This window comes from Hippocampus zosterae, chromosome 5 (genome assembly GCF_025434085.1).
Source record: "Hippocampus zosterae strain Florida chromosome 5, ASM2543408v3, whole genome shotgun sequence".
Taxonomy (NCBI): domain Eukaryota; kingdom Metazoa; phylum Chordata; class Actinopteri; order Syngnathiformes; family Syngnathidae; genus Hippocampus; species Hippocampus zosterae.
In genome coordinates, this window is record NC_067455.1 from 11,716,643 (window position 1) to 11,734,028 (window position 17,386).

At 42.3% G+C, this 17,386-nt stretch overlaps 2 protein-coding genes across 2 annotated transcripts in view; both read left to right on the forward strand.

The window, feature by feature from the left end:
* The first annotated feature begins 2,540 nt into the window (after positions 1–2,540).
* tent5ba (terminal nucleotidyltransferase 5ba) lies at positions 2,541–6,245 on the forward strand. The gene is made up of 2 exons (XM_052066851.1): positions 2,541–2,876; positions 4,684–6,245. Exons 1-2 carry the CDS (start codon positions 2,721–2,723, stop codon positions 5,710–5,712), a joined length of 1,185 nt encoding a protein of 394 aa, XP_051922811.1. The 5' UTR covers positions 2,541–2,720; the 3' UTR covers positions 5,713–6,245.
* A 3,645-nt stretch (positions 6,246–9,890) lies between these two features.
* Positions 9,891–17,386, forward strand: part of tcea3 (transcription elongation factor A (SII), 3) — a 36,174-nt gene continuing 28,678 nt past the window's right edge. The window contains exon 1 of the mRNA XM_052064513.1: positions 9,891–10,019. The gene's annotated coding sequence lies outside the window, so the exon portion shown is untranslated. The remainder of the gene's footprint in view (positions 10,020–17,386) is intronic.

Sequence of the window (17,386 nt, forward strand, 5' to 3'; positions counted from 1 at the left end):
CAAAGCGACTTTTAGCGCACATATAGTACATTTGACGTATACAGAAACTCTGAACAGCGGGCTAGAAAATGAATGTCAATCTGGTTGTTACATGCATGCTTATCATGTAATCAGGTTACAGGGTGCATGAAGGGCTTAATAAGAGTGAGAACAAAGTGAGTCGGCCAAATATTTTCGCTGATCCATACTACTAGACTTCTAATATTTTGAAATGCATCCAAGAGCAGTTTTTGGTTTGATCTGTTTTCATGTAAATCTATGGGCAATAGATTTTGCATTTGGAATAATAAAAAAATTACTCTTATAATTGTTTATTCATTTGCATCTCAGCTCCAGGCTCCCTGTGTGGAGTTTACATGTTCCCCCATCCTCCAGGTACTCCACTTTCCTCCCACATTCCAAAAACACTCATGTTAGATTCACTGAAGACTCTAAATTGTCCTTGGTTGTGAATGTGAGTAGGAAGATTCTATTTTCATGCCTGGCTCAAGTGTCACGCAAAGTGCAGTCTAACTGTGCACATGGTTTGAGTTTTCTTTCTTATGGTATTTTCGTAGAGGCACACAGGTACAAATGGGCGTTTGCGCCGTTACGGGAGTGAACACAGCCGGCTTGTTTCCCGACCAATGGAAGTGGCTCCCCTCGCTCCTTTGACTTTACTGCATGAGAAACACAGCTTTCGCCAAGTGTCCTTTGGAATAGGCCCCAGCACACAAAATGCGGTGTAGAAAATGGATGGATTTAATTATTATGTTGTATGTACACGGAATGATGTGCAAATGATTTAAAAGATAAATAGGTAACTTAATAAAAAGAATAAATACACACATTCACAAATCCAATGCTGGTCTTGTTTGTGCAACAGGTTGGGGGGGAAGTGATTTTGAAAAGGGTGGAGAAATGAAGACGTTTGGCATGCAGAGCAACACTTTTAACACTCTTCTCTTCCATATGGTGCCAAAGACGCCTACAGATATGGTCATGCAGCAGGGCGTTGCAGACGTTTAAAAAAAACAAAATACATCCAGCATGCTCTGCAAATATCCCTTGAGTCAATAAACGTTGAGCGTGGAGTTTACTTAAGTAGCAAGTCGTTTTGGAACAACTTCAGAGCAAGCTTTTTTGTAAGACTGTTTAGCCATGCAAGGCGTTGAATAGCTTCAACAACATAGGGTCAGGCAGCAATTTTCAGGGGATGTTCAATGTATCGATTGATAAATAACACTGCCATTCCGTGATGATGTCATTGCATTATTGTGTAGATGACTTGGGGCAATGCTATAATTGACTGGCAACCTAGCGATGAGTCCAGGGTGTACCGTGCAATTTATCCAACAATAGCTGGGATAATCTCCAGCTCACTTGCAACTCTAATGTGGTTAAGTGATGTTGAAGATGGCTGACTGAATTCGTTTCAAGTTCAACGATGATGAACAATTTTTGCATTGCCGACAATGTGATGGTGATGAGGTAAACATGGCTCGTGGATGAGGAAATCATGATGAGAGGCGTATGAGTTCTTGTCTGAGACGTGAAACTGGATAAAAGTGTTAGTGAGCGTTCCGTCAAAATGAACGCTCGCCTAATCTCGTTGTCTTTCATTTCGGACTTGGGGGACGAGGGTCATCTGACGCGACTCGAGTCGCTTATTTTATGGAATAATGAAAAACTAGGCGTAACTTAGACTTGGCAATCATGAGACACGACTTTCACTTCAACTCCATGACTTGACAGGTCATTCCGCATTTAATATATATATATTTTTAAATATAGTGTGCCTGTGTTTGAAAGTTTTTTTTTTTTTGGTGTCGTGTTCGCCGTGAACTTGGGAACCCTGTGACCAGTAAGCTACGCTGTAAGACGAGGGCTGAAGCTTCCACGTTGAGCGAGTGTCAGAGATGAATACATTTGGATTCAAGTATGGTATTATTATTTCGATGAGCTCGGGAAACGACATAGGTTTCAACATTCAAGGTTTGTGATTCGATGGTAAGGGAAACCACATCTATGATTTTTTACCTTCTTTTGTCAGGCGAAGGTAATATAGCAGTGTGAAGTGAGAATGGTGAAGTTAGCTTTTTACCAACTGGAGACTATTGGCCGCGCTGCGCCTTTTGCGAGACAAAATACGTCATTTCTGATACGTCATTTTTGGCAATGCAGGAATATCGCCTTTCGACATGAAATATACAATATAGAACAGTCTGCGCGTGTGTGCGTGTGTGTTTTAAATCTGATTGCTTAATCTTTGACACTGAGAGAGGAAATGTATGAGTTTTACGATTTGCTAAGACGTTTCCAAAACAAGTTTTTAATAAAAGTATTTAGCTATATTTGTAGCCAGGGTTTTCTTTTTTTCTTTTTAATTAAGCATAGGAAAGTTGCGAAAGTGTCATCAATGCCTTCTGGAGAAAGTGGGGAAGGAGGGAGGCGGAGCAGTGACGTCAGCAGTGTGTTTCTACCAGGGCTGTGCGCAATGACTAAAAACGGCAACCAATCAGGGCGCCGTATGTTAATGAGGGAGGAGTTTTGAAACACATGGGACCTTCCTTATGAATCGGCGTTTGAGCACGTAGGGCGGACTTCTCGGCGACCAGCTGACCCAACGCTTCCTCCCCCGAACTCCATACGACAGTAACGGGACGCACTTCGTGAAATATCCCACCGGAATTTGTTCTGCTTCATTTTTTTGTGTGTGTCACGCGGGGCTGTTGATCGGCATGGAGTGTGGGGATGCCTCGAAGCAGAGCCAGCGTTTCTGCGTTTTGTCCTGGGATCAGGTGCAGCGTTTGGATTCCATCTTGGGGGAAGCTGTACCTATCCACGGCCGGGGAAACTTCCCCACGTTGTCCATGAGACCCCGACAGATTGTTCAGGTAAGAGAAATGGAAATTCTCCGTGAAGTGGCGTTTGGGTATCAAAGTTTTCGACGTTGCGTGTCATTAAATCACACATTTATACTCAGAACATTTTAATCACTTCTGTCCTTCTCCTTTTGAATAACATTTCCATGACGACTCACAGGCTTATTCCCATTTGTTTCTATTGTGTAATTTATTTCCTTGGAAGTTGTCAGTCTTCGTGATTATATATCATTTACGCACGAACCACAGAGATTGTCTTTAACTGCAATTCAAATACCCCACCTCCCCCCCATTTCCAGTGGCTGACTTATGCAATTTTCCCTCCCCTTGTGGGGGGGGGGGGGCGTACAGACAGTTGGCTATCTGCAAAGTGTCTTCTCATGAGTCAAAAGTCCACTTATGGTCCATCTCAAACCTCATAGTCACGCTGCACTTCATTCCCATGTTGACGATGAGCTCAGTGAGTGAATGAAGCCCTGAGCTCATGCTTGTGGTAATGGAAAGCTGAATGCTCCATTGAGTGTTACAGGAAGCTGAAATGCAGGTTGAAGCCCCCTGAAGTGGAGACGCATGTTTTTGTGCGGACCCCAAGGCGAAATGATTCACGTTTTTTTCAATCACGTCTCGAATATTTCCAAGTAAATGTCCTGTCATGACTATCTAGAACAATGGGTAGAGTGGGAATTCCATAATGATGGCCCAGGCAGTGTTAGAGGATGAGAAACGTCTCAAGGTGTTACTGTCCCCGAAAGATTGTTTTATAATGTAGACGTGTTTGTTTGGTTTGGTTAGAGCAAATCAACTTTTGTTACGCAAGTCGTGGCCGTCACTTTTTTCAATGGTCTTTTACTATATAAGGAAAGACATGCGTCTCGTCCCCGCTAGGGTTTCACCTCCGCCTGCCTGCCTGCGAGCCGCACATGCAGCCCCCTGCAGAAGCGTTGCCTAAATAAAATCTGAGCGTCCGCATTCTTGGATGTGACATCGGTGCAACTGCAGGCAGAGTTCACGTTCCCCCTGGGCTGAGTCATCATGAGCCGTGAAGAACTGAGAGAGGGGTTTCCTTGCATTTAGAAAAAAAGCGTGTTGTTTTTTTTTTTCGGGAAGCTGACCTGGAATAGTTCAATAGGTCTTAATGTGATCACCATGAGAGAGTTGACACACTCTAATCTGTTGGGTCAGTGCCACGGAGGAGAATTAGGATTGTGTTTGTCTGTAATGAAAACCCGTGATGAATCCCGTGTAGTTTTACAGATGGATGGATCGTGACTGGATCATGAGCCATTCCTTTCCACAGAGAGATGACACATGAAGTGGTTTGCTTTTTAGATCATGAGCTCCTCCTTGCCATAGATAGTTGAGTATACGGTTTATAAATAGGTCCACATGATGTGGTAGATCAATCATAAGCTTCTCTTTTTGATAGATAGACAAGTAGATGTAAGTCCTCTTCGTATGTGGAAAAGACTTTTATTGAACCGTAAACCAGGTCACTAGGAGAGGAGAGGAAACGCGCGTGACCCTTAAAGACCCACAAGCTGAGAAGTCAAGCCACAAAGCAAAGGTTTCCTCATCAACTACCCACCAGTGCGGAGGGCGCTCACAAACATATACGTGTCACCGTCTGTGCGTGTGATAAGATGACAGTTTGAGGTCGCTGCGCCGCGTTCGGCCTCCTCTGCATTCGTTTAGGCGAACGTCGATGCTGATGAAATGGACTTTGAGAGAAGAGTATTGATCTGGCCTTCACAAGGCTGCCAATTTCATTGTACAGTATTTCCATGCACGTATCTAATGCCCCGTCTAATGTCTCGTCTAGGTGGTGCGGGCGCGGCTGGAGGACCAAGGGGTGTGCGTTAAAGACGTGCGGCTGAACGGCTCGGCCGCCAGCCACGTGCTCCACCAGGACACCGGGCTGGGCTACAAGGACCTGGACCTGATCTTCGGCGTGTCGCTGAAGGACGACCAGGCCTTCCGACTGGTGAAGGATGTGGTGTTGGACTGCCTGTTTGATTTCCTGCCCCCTGGAGTGTCCAGGGAGCGAATCACAGCGCTGACCCTCAAGGAGGCCTACGTGCAGAAACTGGTGAAAGTCTGCAACGACGCGGACCGCTGGAGCCTCATCTCGCTGTCCAACAACACGGGCAAGAACGTGGAGCTGAAATTTGTGGACTCTTTAAGGCGGCAGTTTGAGTTCAGCGTGGACTCCTTCCAGATTTGCCTCGACTCTCTGCTCTTGTTTGACCGCTGCTCGGAGACGCCGATGTCAGAAAGCTTTCACCCCACGGTGGTCGGCGAGAGCGTGTACGGCAACTTCCAGGAGGCCATGGATCATTTGTGTCAGAGGACCATAGCCACGAGAAGCCCCGAAGAGATCCGAGGGGGCGGCTTATTGAAGTACTGCCACCTGCTCGTACGGGGCTTCCGAGCGGCCTCCGAGTCGGACATGAAGCAGATGCAGCGCTACATGTGCTCGCGCTTCTTCATTGACTTCTCCGACATTGGCGAGCAGCAGAGGAAACTGGAGGCTTACCTCCAAAACCACTTTGCCGGCATGGAGCACAAACGCTACGAGTGCCTGATGACGCTCTACCAGGTGGTGAACGAGAGCACCGTGTGTCTGATGGGTCACGAGCGGCGTCAGACGCTCAGCCTCATCTCCATGTTGGCGCTGAAGGCGCTGGCCGAGCAGAATGCCATCCCCACGGTGACCAACGTCACGTGTTACTACCAGCCGGCGCCCTACGTGCAGGACATTAACTTCAGCAATTACTACATCGCACACGTGCAGGCGCCGCTCGCGTCGCCGTGCGCCACATCCTATCAGAAATGGTTGCCCTGTAGCTGAGGCTCACGTACCCAAAGAGGACTGAACACGCAGAGAAAAACAAACAAGTTTGCCAAATGCGACTCGATTGAAACCAACACACAAAACAATCCTGCTTTGCAGTAAATACGATTGAGCCAACACGCAACGTCCGTGAGATTGCTGGTCATTAAAAAAAAAAAGATGTAGTGATAATGTTTTATTTAAAATTTTAAAAAAGAAAAAAAGAGATGTCTTTGTGAAGCTTTTTATAGAAATACAGTCTTTCGGAGACAAACGTTAAAGCTGATGTTATTTCATACTCTGGCTTTTAATTTTTGTAAAATACTGGACCAAAGATGTATTTTTGCTCAGAGAGGGAATTTTCTTTTTTTTTGTCTTTGGTTTATGATTCCAAGTGCCTAAAATGACCTGTGAAATATTCTCGAGATGTCTGTAACGTGAGAACTGTGCATTCAGGGTTTATTTTTTTCCCCCCTCTAGAATATTCTGTCCATCTTCAAGGGAGCAGAAGCATTCATTTTTGCGAGATTAAAAAAAAAAAGGAAAAGTCATTTTTGGTGCTGTGGTTATTTTGGTTTTCATCTGGCCCCTGTAGTAGACTGTGATGGTCAAAGCATGAGTTTCGCAGGATGCAATGAGAGAAAATGAGCGTTATTTCAAAATCCTTCATGAGTCACAGTGGATGGTATCACGTGGTCTACTGTCGGATTTTAAGCAACAGCTGCTCTTTAAAATGGAAGCATATCGTGAATGCTTGTTTTCCCGTCGACTTGATCTCATCAAGTAGACTTTCCAGTTAGCGGCTCCAGTGCAAGGCATGTATAGTTGTGGCTGCATTTGTTCAACCGGGGCTGAGGATCCGTTACGATCTGAGGACATGAACCATAAGGAGGCGTTTCTCAAGCACAATGGCTTCTCTCTACTCTGATACTAAAGCTTTTTTTTTTAACAAAGGCCGGCCTGTTCTACCAACCATGACACTGATTGAAAGCTAACCCTGTTTGCTTGACTGACACCATATCTGAGTCGTGGTCTAAAATCTTGACTGTGATACGATGACGGCAAGAAGAGATGGAAAAGCTGCAACCCGACTGGTTGTGACCCCACTTTTAATCTTCACTTTGTAAGGGGACATATTCTTGATTTGAACATGTGACTGGCAGCTGGAAACATTTTCAGAAAGTCTCCTAATGCCAAAGGGAATTCGCTATTTGACTTTGTTTTCCTTTATTTCCAAATAGAGTCGTCATTATTCGACTGTAAAAAAGGACTAAGCATCTATTCTGGTAAGCCATTGAACATGAGGGAGCCTTACACTTGTGTACTGTGGAGAAACGTATCACATTATATAGCAACTGGCCGGCTGGCTTTACTGCTGTGTTATTTCTTCTCTTTTTATTGCTCGTCTCCTTTGCAGTCTTTATTTTAAGATTAGTATCTCGGGACTGCCTGCCTTTTGCGATGCCGGAAGGTGATTTGAAAACAAAAGGTTAAACTGAACATATGGGTGATGTTTAGTTTTAGTCATTTGCTCAGCGAGCCCATGTGTAGATGCCGGATTAAACGCGATGGAGAAATGATCTTGACTTTCTTTGCATGCCTGATTTTGTGATGTTTGTTGAATGCCGAATCGACACCTTGAAAATGGCATTGAGACACGAAAGTTGCAAAAACCCACAAGATGTTGTCTTCAAGATGTTAACCCTTTCATGCACCAATAATGATAATCTGTAACCTGATGACATGATAAGATGCCCATTGTAGATGCTTAGATGCTTAGACGCTGTCCCTGGAAGGGTTCATGAAACAATAGGAAGGAAGATGGAATATCCAGAGAAAGATCCTGCTCTCTCAAGAAGAAAATGTCAATTCCTCACAGGAAGGCAGGAGGATTCAAACCTCAGAATTGTGGCAGATGTAGTTAGCAACAGAGCTCAGCTGTGAACTCTTCATTGGTCATGATAGCCTACGAATTAAAGGTCCAAACTTTCTCAAGGGGAAAATAAATATTCATGATGAGATGTTATTTTAAAGAGATATGACATCTATTCAAGGAAATGACGCACTGGATGTTTGGTTTGCGTTTTCAAATCGGTGATATGAAGCTGAGGCGCCATAACATAAAGGAAAATACTCTTATCTCGGAAATGAGCTCTTGAATCTTATTTCACATCCCGCTCTTGGGCCAGTATGACTTAATTTTTCCAATGTGAATTTATATTTATATTTACTTCCATACATGCTGGGATCTACCATCCAAGAGGCCCTTGCATGTGCAAAAAGTCTACACCCCCCCCCCCCCCCCCCCGCTTCCCCCCCGCCCACTTGTTCGCTTTCTGTGGAGCAAGTATCAACCATTTCACCTCTACATTCCTTTCAAGTCTGCACAACATGCGCTTCCGTACTGCGGAAATGGCTTTGTGCTACTTTGTTGACTAATTCGGTTAATTGCCTCGGAATGCTCACACCTGATAAACTCCAATTTCATACAATAACATTTACAGAAGAAGTTTAGATTTACTTCGTAAGGTGCTTTTGGAGCCCCAAACTGCTTGGCCTGGTTGATGACCCGTCTAAGGTTGCACAGAGGCCCATTGTGGAAGTAGCCTTCTCATTTTTTTTCTTCTTTTTTTACAAACACCGATCGGCATGTGATGATGATTCACTGCGGACTGTCCTTGGACATTTCTCTTATTGCATTTAAGTACAGTTAAAAAGAATCAAGCAGTTGAACTGCGCTGTTAAATTTTTTAATGTGTTCTTTGCTGCCTTTTGATTTGTGGTAAAAAGCAAAATGGGATTGGCTTGGGGGCTCTCATTTCATCATTCTTCCCTTGGGACGGCAGTTTTGCCACCCACGTTGCAGAGGAGAGCATTTTTTTCTTTACTTTTGAACCCCAAGCTTCACCCCCTCAAAACCACCACCCAATGTAAGCTGTATGCCATTCATACATAAATAAACAGCAATGAAAACTGCCAATGTGTTATTTCAGGCTAAAAGACACAAACACGAACAATATTATAAAGCTAATGCCATACTAAAGATAATCATGATCTATTCATTTTCTATTGTACTAAAAAAACTGAAATAATAATATTAATCATAATATAATAAAAATAATAACCAAATAATTATAATCATTCAACAACTCATAACTTGACAACTAATGTGTTCAAACATCATTTAAGAAGAATAGTATGAAATATTGATGCATTGTTACTCAGTAACTTGCTTGGAAACACACGGGTTCTTACACAATCTTTGACTCAGCACAGTTTAAGGACAGTGCAAAAATATGCGGTTCAATTAAGTCATGTTGGACTTTTATCTTTTCATCAACAACAAATAGTCAGAAAAAACCCAAGCAGTCATTATTCTCAATTATGGTGTTGTTCATCTTTGCTTCCAGTTATTCTGGCCCAGTGTGCAAGAGTGTTGACGCTTTGATGATCTTCCCTTTGTGTGCGTACATGTTCGTGTATGTGTTTTGAGAAGGAAGTACAGTGATCCTTCGCAACTTCGCGATTCGTTTATCGCGGGTGCAGAGCATCGCAGATTTTTTCAAACATATTTAAAAAAAAGTTTAATTTTTTAACACATACATGGAGTACAGTACTGTACTCGTATGTGACACACTGTTGTTTTGCATCTACTCGCGGACCGTTTGCGGACTTAAATTTTTTAAAACCTGTTTATGTTAATTTGACGCCACTTCACGGATTTTTGTTTATCGCGGGTGGTTTTGGTCCCCCACTAACCGCGATAAACGAGGGATTACTGTACCCACACCAAACCAATGGTTGGAGGTGTGTACAATTGAATTTCAGTCCATCATTCATCATCCAATCATTCATCATCTTTGTGAATAAAAAACATCCTAGTCTATTTTCACAACTTGCACAATAAGCAAATAATCAGACCATTGAAAGTAAATGAAATATTAATACATACACGCGTAACGTTTATTTATTAGGGATGGTCCGATTTGATCCTCGGTATCGAGTCCTATGCAGAAAGACCATAAGACTGGATCGGTATCGGATTGTTTTTATTAGAACCAGTCTGATCTCATACATAAACCTAAACGACATAATTTATTTTCAACTTCACTTTTGTGCGACATGCTAAGACGCAGGGTAAAGGACATCTACATTTTCATACAAAACTTTTATACCAGAAGAAGGACGACTCATGGGTCGTATTAGCCTGCTGTGGGCAGAACAGCACGTGAGTTTGCGACGTTACAATGCGGGATTGGCACGAGGTGACCGACACAGCCAGCTTCCGGTAGCTGCCGTGAGCAACCAAAAAAGTTTGGATACCGGTGAGTGCATTGACTTGTTTACAGCTTTTGAAATGTCAACCAACATTTAGCATTAGCCACATTATATCACTAGCGCCTATTCACCTGTGCAAGATAAGCTGACACTCTCACACGTAAATACAAAGGTTGGCTTTTCAAACTCCTGTCAACATGGCGGTTTGTATGTGTTGCAGGGGTCCTTCATAGGCTCACACAACTCTTTTTCACATAGGTTAATGACCAGCATCCTCAAGGCTGCAGTATTGGATTCAGTATCGGATATATAAAAGTGGTTGTACAAGCCTTGTACATGTATATTTTTTGTATATATTTTTTTAAATATAACATTTTAACCTGTCATGTCATTCAATTGAATTGAATTGAATTCATTTTCCCCTATAAGGCAAATGGTGAAAAGCCACACGTTTAATAATAATAATAATAATGACATAAAACATCATCATCATCATTTATACATTACAGGCGTGTTGCTGTGGACATATGGGTCCCATCTACACTTGTGTAGTCTCTTCTAATGCAAGCTGAATAATGACGACTCCGTTCAGATCACACAGACCTGAGTCAGGATGTGAGCATGTTTGGAAGTGTAGCTATACTTGGGGAGCACATGAGCGTGACATCATCTTGTGGGTGCAAAGGGGAAACACATGTTTCATGATTGGACCAAGCTGACCATGCAGTTTCAGCTGCAGGAGGCTGCTGTGAGTGTGTGCGTGCGTGTGCATAAGTGTGTGTGAGTGTGTCTGAGTTTACATTACATCAAAACATCTTAAAAAGTGTTTGAAGTGTAAAAATCATCAATTCAAAACAGTGTCGCTGTGGTGGATGTGTTTTCGAGACAGTATTGTTCATCCTGTTCAGAGTCAGAGGGAGTTGGAGCCTATGGGAGGGGAAATAATAAGCCTATATGTTAACTGTTTTGTTAAGTGCTTTGTTGCAGCTGTTGTGAAAGCGCTATATAAATCAGGATGTATTGTATTCTATTGTTAATGCCGTTTTTTTCAGTCATTAAGAATTGCGCTGCTTTTCTTCAATTTCTCAAATCATCCATTTACATGGAATGATTAAACAATAATAATTACATTCGACCCTAAATACTTTGATAGGCACAGCAGCTGAAGATCAACCATTCACACTCAGATTCACGCCTATAGACATTAGAGAGTGCCCCCAAAAAACAACTATGCCATAGGAGAGTAACTCTGTCATATAAAAGAGGACCCCCACCAAACCCACCAATAAAATATTTAACGTACAGTTGGTCTACGCCTTTTATTTTAGTTTGACAGTAACACATCAAACCGAGTGGTACAGGAGTACTCTGTATTCATATTAGGTAGACTTCTGTACCTTACTTGCTTCCCAGCAGAGCATATTACGAAGAGGTATTGTTAAAAATGTCAAAATACAGTATAAATGACCTTTTATGTTTGTATTTTGTTTAACCGTGACATTGAATTACACTTTGAACAAGGAGACTAAAATCCAACGTTCAGTGACTACTCAATAAGGTTGTCACTCAACCTGTTTACGAAGCATTACGTACATGTGCAACAACAAAGAGAAAACACAATAGGCACTGTCACTTCTTCCACCTTCCACAGGTGATTGGGTCTAAGCTAATTGGCTGCTTAGTACATTGTTAGCATGTATTAACAAGTGGGATTTTTTTTTCTAAATCCAGCCCCATAACCTATCATTAAAAATGATGAGGACAAGACAATTGCTGTGACTGAGCAAAACAAACAAAACAAGAAGTAAAAAAAAAACAATCACAACTCTTCTCTCCTCTTCTCTTCTAGACTCAGGTGCATATACCAAATTATTGAATTCTGCCCAAACGACCTGATATGGCCTGTTCAGTCCCTGTACGTCTAGTGTCAGAGTTTGGTCCATATTGCTGGCAGTAAGTCAGATTCTTTTCCTGTAAGAGTTGGAATCCGCTGAGGCTGCTCGTTGTCACCCATTCTGTTCATCACATTTATGAAAAGAATTTCTAGGAGCAGCCATGGGAGAAAGGGGGTCAAGTATCTTGGGGTCTTGGTCACGAGGCAGATCGGTGTAGCATCTGCAGTGATGATGGCTTTGTATTGATCTGTTGTGGTGAAGAATCTCCATTGCTACCTTCATCCTTTCTTATCATTATTATAATATATATATATATATATCATTTCCTGAATAAAAATTAAAATAACAACAACAATAATAATAATTAAATGATGTGATGTGTGTAATGTGAAAAACAATTGTAAATAGCACTGCGATTTATCCATTTTGTATTTATATTGCACTTAATTGAACAGTGTTTTTTCTTCTTTCTTCTTTCTACCCACATTCTTGCTGCTGGAGGCTGTAAATTTCCCCAGTGTGGGACAAATAAAGGATATCTTATCTTATCAATGGTCGCAAGCTATAGGTCATGACCAAAAGAACAAGATCCCGGGTAGAAGCGGCTGATATGAGTTTTCCTCCGCAGGATGTCTCTTCCAGATAGGCCGAGAAGCTCGGTCATCCCGTAGGAGCTCAGGGTAGAGCCGCTGCTCCACCATTTTGAGAGGAGACATATGAGGGGCCTCGGGCATCCGATCAGGATGTCTCTTGTTTTCTTATTGTCTATTTGAGAGGGATGACATTTCGTCTGTGCTGTATGTTGCACATACTGCACATTTGACAATAACGTTTGACTTGACTCCTGGGCTCCTCACTGGTGAGATGCTGCGCGCACATCACACTGGGAGGGGGCCAAATTAATGATTAAGGATGCACTGGAGAGACACGTATTCCCGACTGCCCTGGGAACACCTTAGATTGCCTTCGGATCCTGGGCTGCATAAAGTGGTTGGGGAGAGGGAAGTCAGAGCTTCCCTATTATAGCTACGACCCCCGTGACTCTACCTGGGATAAGTAAATAGTAAATGACAATTTGTTACAATTTAAAGCAGTCGTAAATCTGTGTAAATTAAGATGTCAAACTCAAGTCCCGGGGGCCAGATCTGGCCCGCCACATACTGTATTTGATGTGGCCCGCACAAGCAAATCAAACATGTTGACTTCTATAATGCTTAAAAAAATTTGTACCAAAATTTCAAATTCTCGCATGCAATATATGAGTTATTTTAAGTTTTTTTTGTTACCAAAACCCTCATTACAGTAATTTAAATACTTAAGGACATTCAACTAAATACTTGAATAAACCATTATTCTTGACTTCCCTACATGGTTTTACCGTCACAACGGCCATCCAAGGGAACCGGTAATTATAATGTGGCGCACAACAAAAATAAGTTTGGCACGCCTGGTGTCAATGTACTCTTCCAGTCAGTATCTGGTGTGACCCACATTTCCCTCAAGCAGTACAACTTATTTCCTTTGCATAAATGTGATCAGGTTTTCAACTGCGGTCTGTGGAGTGTTGCTCATCTCCTCTTCAATACCTGTGCTTCTTTGATAGTGGCAAGAACTGGAACACTGTCTTAGAAGGCAAATAAGCAGAGCATCCAAAACATTTCTAAGAGTCACATTTCCGGCGAGTATGCTGGCTATGCAAAAACTGGGTTTTCAGCTTCCAGGAATTGTGTGCAGACCTTTGCAGCTTGGGGCCATGCTTTGTCATGTTGCAAAATGAGCTGATGGCTGTAGAAGACTGGTACAACAATGGCGCCTCAGGGTCTTGTCATGGTATCTCTGCAACTGGGTTTATTGTTTGAAGTAAGATCCAAGACTGCGTTTTTGTCTTTAGTTTTGTCGCATGGTGTTTGTTGTTACTTTCTGTGAACCTGATGTGGACAGTTTTTGGCCACAGCGTTCGTCAAAGGAGAAGAATCTGTGTTTGGTGGTTACGCCTTCTCGGCAGCACGGGTTTACCGGCGCTGATTTTGATTGGGAGGAATATCGGCACTTATTTGACTGTCACTGCTGGACAGCCCATGGGGCACGCTTTTTTGCGCCTGTGTTTTTCACAGCCCCGTTTTGTTTAGCGGAGATGCCGGCGCTGTTGGAAATGTCTGAGCTGGTGTGGTTGGATTGATGGCTTGTGGAGCCGAGGATGAGGAGAGAGTAGCGTCTGAACTGAAAGTCGCCGCTTTGAATTGAAACGGATTTACATGGGACAAGAGAAGTTGTTTTCGACAATGGATGCTACCGCTTCTTGTTAGCTTTCAAACTTTGCTTGGAGCAGATATGTGCACATTCTGAGCATGACGTCTGATCCACTGGTGAAAGGACACTTTGAGTCTCCCCTCTTTCATTTAGGACTTGTTCAAACAATAAAGAGTATGCAGGAAAAATGGTTAATATTGCATAACTGTCCGTGGTTTATATTATGTGTTGTGTTATATTATTTTGTTAGGTCTTGGAGGTAAAAATGTTCGATGTATCAGGATGGTCCCGGGCATGTGTTGTTACATATTCTCTGTGGTTGTAATGCCAGTTGGATGTACTTCCAAATTCTTTCAAATACCTTTGGATATGTTTCATGGTAGGCAGGAGGAACATTCAGTTCCATGGCAAACGCGCTGGTGTCCTGTAGACAGCATGCCAAAGGCACACTCCCTCAAAATATGGAAAAGCTGTGGCTGTGTTATGCAATGAAACTGAACATTTAGAGTGGCCTTTAATTGTGGGCAACCTATGGCACACCTGTGCTGTAATCATCCTGCCTCCGCATTTTGAGACGCCACACCTGTGAGGCGGATGCATTATCCACAGTAATGTAGAAGTGCTCATTGCATATTTGCTAATTGACATTTTTGAGCGTGTGATGGGTACATTGCTGATACAAAAGTGTAACATTTGTATTTATGCTCAGCGCATGCATGACTATAAGCTTGCACCCTTTTTTGGCATCGTTCAAGTGAAAGAAAAGGGCCTTAGGTATCCCCAAACTGTTTGCACAAAGTACAAAGCATAGAAATTACAATTAACAATGGCTGTATTTCAAGGCGAAACACTGCGCGATTAATTGATATAATTACTTTTAATATGAAGTCTCTGCCAAAACTTTCATTCATGACCGGGGAGGTTGAAAGTCATGGTTAAGGGCTGAATTTAAATTGAAGGTATCAGTTCGCTTTTCCAATGTACTGTATGACATACTATCAATATTTTGAACGTTGACTTGTGCATACATCTTGAGTGAAACATATCCAATATCACTGTTTATATTTACTGAGCACAAAACCCGCTTGATGCCCAAGCAGCATATTAACAACAACAAGAAAATTGTCAACAATAAGATAGCAAGGATGTAAGCAACCGTCTATGTATCCTTTTTCTATACTGCTTCTTGTGTTCCGCGTTGCGGCGAGCTGCCTATCTCAGCTGACTACATCATGGACCGGTTGAGAAAGTTAAATAAATAAATGAAATAATACATATATTTAATGCTACCGTCTGGCCTTATGTTCCCCACATTGATTTATATGATGGCAACCTCAGCATTTCTCCAATAAACATAAAAGTGTCGCATTTATATTTATGACTTTAAGCTTTTTTGGCATTGTTAAAGTAACAGAAAAGGGCTCCAGGTTTCCCCAGATGGTTCGCACAAAGTACTAAGCCTCAGGAGTGCAATCAATGATGGCTGTAATTAAAAGCGAAAGACTGCGAGATTAATTAATATAATTACTTTTAATAAGAGGTCTCTGCCAAAACTTTGACTTTGGGGAGGTTGAAAGTTCTAGGTAAAGGGCTGAATTTAAGCTGAAAGTCAAAGCTCGCTATTCCAATTTATGACCGACAATCAATACTTTAACCGTCGATTTCTACATACATTTTGAGTGAAACATATCCAATATCACCATTTACATTTACTGAGCACATACACACTGTACATGTTAAACCCATGTGCTGTGAATCCGTAGCACAGCGGTCCCAAAATAAACAGTTTCACAAGTGAGGTCAAGGGGCATGAGGGCGCGCGCGTTCAAGATGCAAACTACAGTGTGAAAGATGCTCACTCATGCAGGAGTGAGCAGCATAGAGCATTCCTGGCATTACAGACAGCGGACAAACAAGCTCAACTTCATCCACAGTGCCAAGCCCGCTCAATGGCGGCAGTGTGTGCAGTTTAGCCACTGAAGGGAGTTTGGGGGGGGGGGGGGATTAATCCCACCATCCAAATATTAGAAAGTCTGAGGTGTACCGGTCTACTTTAGCCTGTCATTATTGTATAACATGCCACTGACTTTTATATTTAGATTCTGTGTAATTTAGATCTCCTTTTAGCACAAATGGGTAAAAATAAATAAAAAACAAAAACATTTGAAAGTACAAAGTAACATCTGTCCACCCCGTTCAATATAAACTGTTCTTAAAACACCTTTTACAATAAAACAGCATCCGATCGAAGTCAGTCATAGCAGAGAATGAAAGAGATACTCTTCCAAAGAAGTGATGGAGCTTGTGAAGTTTTTTAGACCGCAAGATTGCGTTGCCATTTGCACAGATACAGAAGAAAAACAACCTAAACCTCCCCAAGTTAAGCTTGATGAATACACTTGAAATGATATAAAACACAATAAAGGGGAATAGAAATTCCCTTTTATTGTGCAAGCATTGTTGTCATTGAACTACACCCTTCTCATTCTCAAGTGGTTTTCACTTGTCTGCTAATGAGCGACGTGAAAGGAGTGGCACCTCCGCACCTGCGTCTCGTGCATCAGCGAATGCCTTCTTATGACTAAACAAATCGCACTTATTTGTTTTGCAAGTTTCTGCAGACGTTCTGTCGCTTTGCAAAGCGACAAAAGACCTTGATCATGCAGTAAAAAAAACCAAAAAACATCCTAATTCACAACAAGCAGGCGACTTGTTCGTAATTCCATTATGGCACCTCAACATAACCTGGTATAACTTTAACTGGTCGAGCTATCGCTATGCACATTGATTTCTTGCAGACGTCGCCTTTGGGCAATGCGCAGGGCTGGTACTAAACCTGCTCCTTATGAAAAGTACCCTTTACATCACTTCAATTGTCATTTGGCGCACTATAATTAAAACGGAATAAAAGTCGATGCATTTCAAAGACTTCACTTGCAGTATGACTCACCCTCCATCACGCCAAGTGGGGGTCAAACCCGAGGACCTTTGGTCTTCTTAACCACTTTGGTGAGAACCAAGACTGAAATCACGAAGGTTTGTTTTTGCAATTTCGCAAGTGCTCATTTTCCGGGGGTTTGTGGGTGCACGTTTTCTCCAGAAAAATGCTGAGTGTTGTTGTGTAAGCAGGCAGGAGCTCGAGTGACATTTTGTCCTCCTGCTGCGTAGTATGTACAGTACACAGCACAGTCAACAGGCTCCACTTCAACACATTATCTATCCATCCAATCTACAAAAATCCAAAATATGATGGTCTCCAGAAACGGATC

Coding starts and splice junctions, on each gene's coding strand:
- tent5ba (XM_052066851.1), top strand. CDS start 2,721: ATGGAGTGTGGGGATGCCTCGAAGCAGAGCCAGCGTTTCTGCGTTTTG. Junction 2,877..4,683: donor GACCCCGACAGATTGTTCAG/GTAAGAGAAATG, acceptor TGTCTCGTCTAG/GTGGTGCGGGCGCGGCTGGA.